The 4,145-nt window shown below is 31.8% G+C and overlaps 3 protein-coding genes across 3 annotated transcripts; 2 read left to right on the top strand and 1 right to left on the bottom strand.

The window, feature by feature from the left end:
- Positions 1-38: 38 nt before the first annotated feature.
- AAJ76_207000566 (hypothetical protein) lies at positions 39-566 on the bottom strand (the record flags this gene model as incomplete). The annotated part of the gene is made up of 1 exon (XM_024474552.1): positions 39-566. The coding sequence occupies one exon, from the start codon at positions 564-566 to the stop codon at positions 39-41; it is 528 nt and encodes a 175-aa protein (XP_024329582.1).
- A 2,073-nt stretch (positions 567-2,639) lies between these two features.
- AAJ76_2070002640 (pol polyprotein) lies at positions 2,640-3,107 on the top strand (the record flags this gene model as incomplete). Its single annotated transcript, XM_024474550.1, has 1 exon — positions 2,640-3,107. One exon carries the CDS (start codon positions 2,640-2,642, stop codon positions 3,105-3,107), a length of 468 nt encoding a protein of 155 aa, XP_024329583.1.
- A 916-nt stretch (positions 3,108-4,023) lies between these two features.
- Positions 4,024-4,145, top strand: AAJ76_2070004024 (hypothetical protein; the record flags this gene model as incomplete). Its single annotated transcript, XM_024474551.1, has 1 exon — positions 4,024-4,145. A coding segment is annotated over one exon (122 nt), but the record flags the coding sequence as incomplete, so codon positions are not given.

Below are 4,145 nucleotides of genomic sequence, written 5' to 3' on the forward strand. Positions count from 1 at the left end.
CAATCTCCATGTATCCTCTTGCCGATAAATAACTTGTATCAACCATCACAAAAACCTAGACTTGATGTTCTGGCGTTCGTCCCCCCATGATATTTTTGCTTGTGAAAAAACGATCTTTCATCAATTTGGCATATAATGCCAGGACCACTAAGGAAAATCGGATTTCTAGTAAAAAACTCTACACATGCATTTCTAAAACTTCTGCACATGTCAGCTACCATATTGTGTCCTAGTCTCGCCAAAACGCCAATATTTTTATGCGAAGTGTTTATGCTCCAAAGGTAAATGGAGTATACTCTCATTTGTAAATCAATTCGTGTTTTCTCAAAAAACGAATTGTTTCTGATTGAAAGTGTAGTTCTAAACTTAAGACATTGTTTGTTTCCGCACTTCCAAACAAATTTGTCTTTGATCTTACTGCAAGCTAGCCGATATATATCTCTAGAGTAATAAACAAAACACATGCTTCTTTTAGTTAATCCTTTGGACTTGAGAAAGTTAATAGAACAATTTATATCAGTACCAATAATTGGCAAAATTGTCTTCTGAAAAAAATTTCTTCTCATATAAATAAGGGTAAAAAAATAAAAAAAAGTTATACTGCGGTTATTTCCCCCCGGGGGGGGGAAATAACCGCACTGATCCTACATCACTTTATGTGTTGTGATGAATTTTTACATTATTTGGGTCAACAAAATGCAAATGGTGATTTACTACCGAGTGGTTATATACAAGCACACTTAAGTCAACATAACCATGCCAGCTGTCTGTCATGGTTTTTGTTCCAACATCAAGACTGTCTAAAACAAAACGTTCACAGATGGGCTTTGTTTATCGTCTTACAATTTAAATTGCGATTAGTTATGTTATACGACTAATACGGCCGATAGGCGGATCACTTTTGCCTGCCAATAATCTCTCACGACCATCGTGCCGAGAACAAATTTGCATTTCATGTCCTAATTTTGAAAACCACAAAGATGAATTTGTGGATCAATTTTGTATCAAATGCATTAACAATTCAATACACTTATTTTTCTTCGGTTTCGCATTCATTGACGATGTCTATCACCTTTACCCCCAAATGGTGAAGGCATATAATTTGCAGCACGGTGTATAGTTTTGTTTTTACACAATGAAGAATTGTATCTGCATAAAAAGAATCCGTCTTTCTGAATTAACGCTGATTACGACGAATTGGTCGTTATGGCACTGGGGCTCACTTCCGGATAATTATATTTTTTTAATTCATTACCCAGGAATGGGCCCTAATTTGAGAATTTTTTAATTCATAAATTTATGATTTTTTTAGAAGAATCAAATGGAATAAGATTTCGATTTTTATAAACTTAAAAGATTCAATAGAGTGATATGATTTTTATAAATCTTTTAATATTAATAAGATGTGTGATAAGTGTGGGTCAGAAACGCGAATAGAGCATAATGAAACCCATGTAAATTTTCATCAGTTAAGCGGATCTTCTCCACGAATTTGCCTACCTTTTTTTTCAGTCTAAAAATAGGGGCTAAAAAAATAAAAAAAAGATAATAAGTCAAAAAATCAATAGGCACAGCAAACTAGTAGGCAAATTCGTGAAGTTAATCAACCATATCGATATTTTTGTATAATTCGATTGCATTCAAAAAATTGATGTTGTTGTTTTTAATCCCCAAAATATCAGTAACCTAATACTACCTAACCCCATTACCATCTAACCAAACCACCTACTCCAACTATCTAACCATCATCATTTAAATCCAACCACCCAATCTAACGATATCTAACCCAATATTACCCAACTTAATACATTACCATATTTGTCTGTATTCATAAATACAAAAAGTTGTTTTAATTAAATAACAAAGGCACAAATAAAACGAAATAGCCACAAAAATTATTTAATAAAATTTTATATCCTTAAATAAATATTACCCTTAATTATGAACGATATCCACATGAAGCAATACAAAAAACGAGTCGTCGGGAGAGGACTGCAGTCAGGTGGCTGGAAGAATATTGAATGAAGCTGACATTATTATTTATTGATTGATGTTAGAAGGAGTTGATAAGAGTGAATGGAAAAAGAAAATATTTGGGAAAGGATCAGAAGGATTAAAAAATTTTATGGTGAGGAATTTGAGTTTAGATGAAGAAGATTTGAGAAGGAAAATATTAGAACTAATAAAAAAAGAAGAAGAAAACGAAAGAATGGAAAGAGAAAAAAAGGAGACGATTGAGACCATAGGAAACACGATAAAGAGCACCACGAGAAAAGGGGTTCTTCGATGATGAGAGTGTTGCGATGTTTTTGCGGCAATAAGCGTGGACATATTGCTAGAGATTGTTTCAGTAAGAAAGTGAAGGATAGATATTTAAATAAAGACGTTAATAAGTGTTTGATTTTAATGACAATTGTTTGGACTCAGATTCGAATAAAGAGTATACACCTACAAAAAACAAGTGTAGATTTAAGATAAACAAGGAAAATAAAGAGATAAAAAGAGGCGATGGGTGTAAGAGATATAAAACGTGTATTGAAAACTTAAGACATAAATATGAGAAGGTTTTTAGTTATGGGGGAGATATAACTTATTGTAGGCTAGAAAGGTGTAGAATAATTACAGAACCAGGAAAGAAAATGATTAAAGGAGGCCAAATAATGCCTCGGGCGTTAGTAAAGAAAATAGTAAATTATTTAGAGGATTTAGAGAAAAGGAAGATGATTAAAAAATCAACATCGGAATGGAGAAATCTTATAAGAGCAATAGAAGAGTTTAATGGAGATATCATATTGGTTAATAACTCAATAGCTTTAAACAGCATTTTAGAAAAAGATGAATATAGGCCTTTAAATGTAAGAGAAATTATCCGAGCTACTCAAGAAGCTGGGGTTATGGCCGTATTTGATTTAAAAGAACGATTTTATTACGTAGAAATTGCGGGGGACGATACGTTTAAGATGGCCTTTGAATCCAATGGGAGACTATATGAATGGAACAGCAAGGTTATGGGGTTTAAAAATTTTCCTCGGATTTTGCAAAGAATAATGGATAGGACGTTTTTGGATTTAAAAGGTAGGGGAGTAGACAGACACATACATGGATGATAAAGTTATATACAGCGAAAGCTATGAAAAGCATGAAACGTTAGTAGAAAAGTATTTAAGAGATTTAAAGATAATAATATGCGAAAAAAAACATTAGTAAAACACAATTTGCTCAAGAAGAAGTTAAACTTTTAGGGGCCACTTTAAATGGGAAAGAAATTAAATCGCCCGAAATAAAGAAAAACGAGGCATTAGAATTTCCTAATCCACAGTGCGTTTTTGATGTTAGCCAAATATAAGTAGTAATTTGTTGGGCAACTTGATTAAAAATTTGTAAATAAAAACTCAACTGTTAATTTAAATCATTGGAAAGGATACAACAAGGTTTGGAATTATATTAATACTCATATGACGGTCAATCATTCTAAGTTTTTGTCGACACGGTTACTGATTTTCGTACAAATACAATAGAGGGAACTTAAGCAGTTGTACAATATCAGGTACCAGTTAGATGCAAAACTAAAAAACCTATTTTGCCTTATTTATTACATTTTATGTTAAATAGAAATTTTAATTGTATGTCTTTTGACAATTTATAAAAATTATTACTTTTTTCTTTTTTTGAAATTTTAAAAACAGGGGCAAAAAATAAAATAATTTATATTAACCAGGTGGGGTGTATAAAAAATATTCCTAATATTAAAACTCTCTTTAAAATGGGGACATTTCATGATGGAATCCCCATATGTCTAGGTATCTTATATGACTGCGATATACAATGAAATAAATATGGGCCTGTGAGCATATCCAATGATACATATACCGTAGTGATCATAAAAACGCAATCCTTATAAAACTATGTAGTATTTTATTAAGACAATATTAGCTTACAAACTATATAGGGATCTGGTCTAATATCTGCCCTAAAAGGGCAGATATTAGACCAGATTTATTTTTTATATTTTTTACCCCTTAAATGAGAAGACAACAAACAAGATTTGAACGGTTGATGAGAATTCGTCAAATGAATACTGAAAATGTCATTAATATTCTACGATCTAAAAATTTATTGCTTTCTTATTTAGAATGTGAAGCATG

The sequence above is a fragment of the Vairimorpha ceranae genome (assembly GCF_000988165.1).
Source record: "Vairimorpha ceranae strain PA08 1199 chromosome Unknown NODE_207, whole genome shotgun sequence".
NCBI classification, from domain to species: domain Eukaryota; kingdom Fungi; phylum Microsporidia; family Nosematidae; genus Vairimorpha; species Vairimorpha ceranae.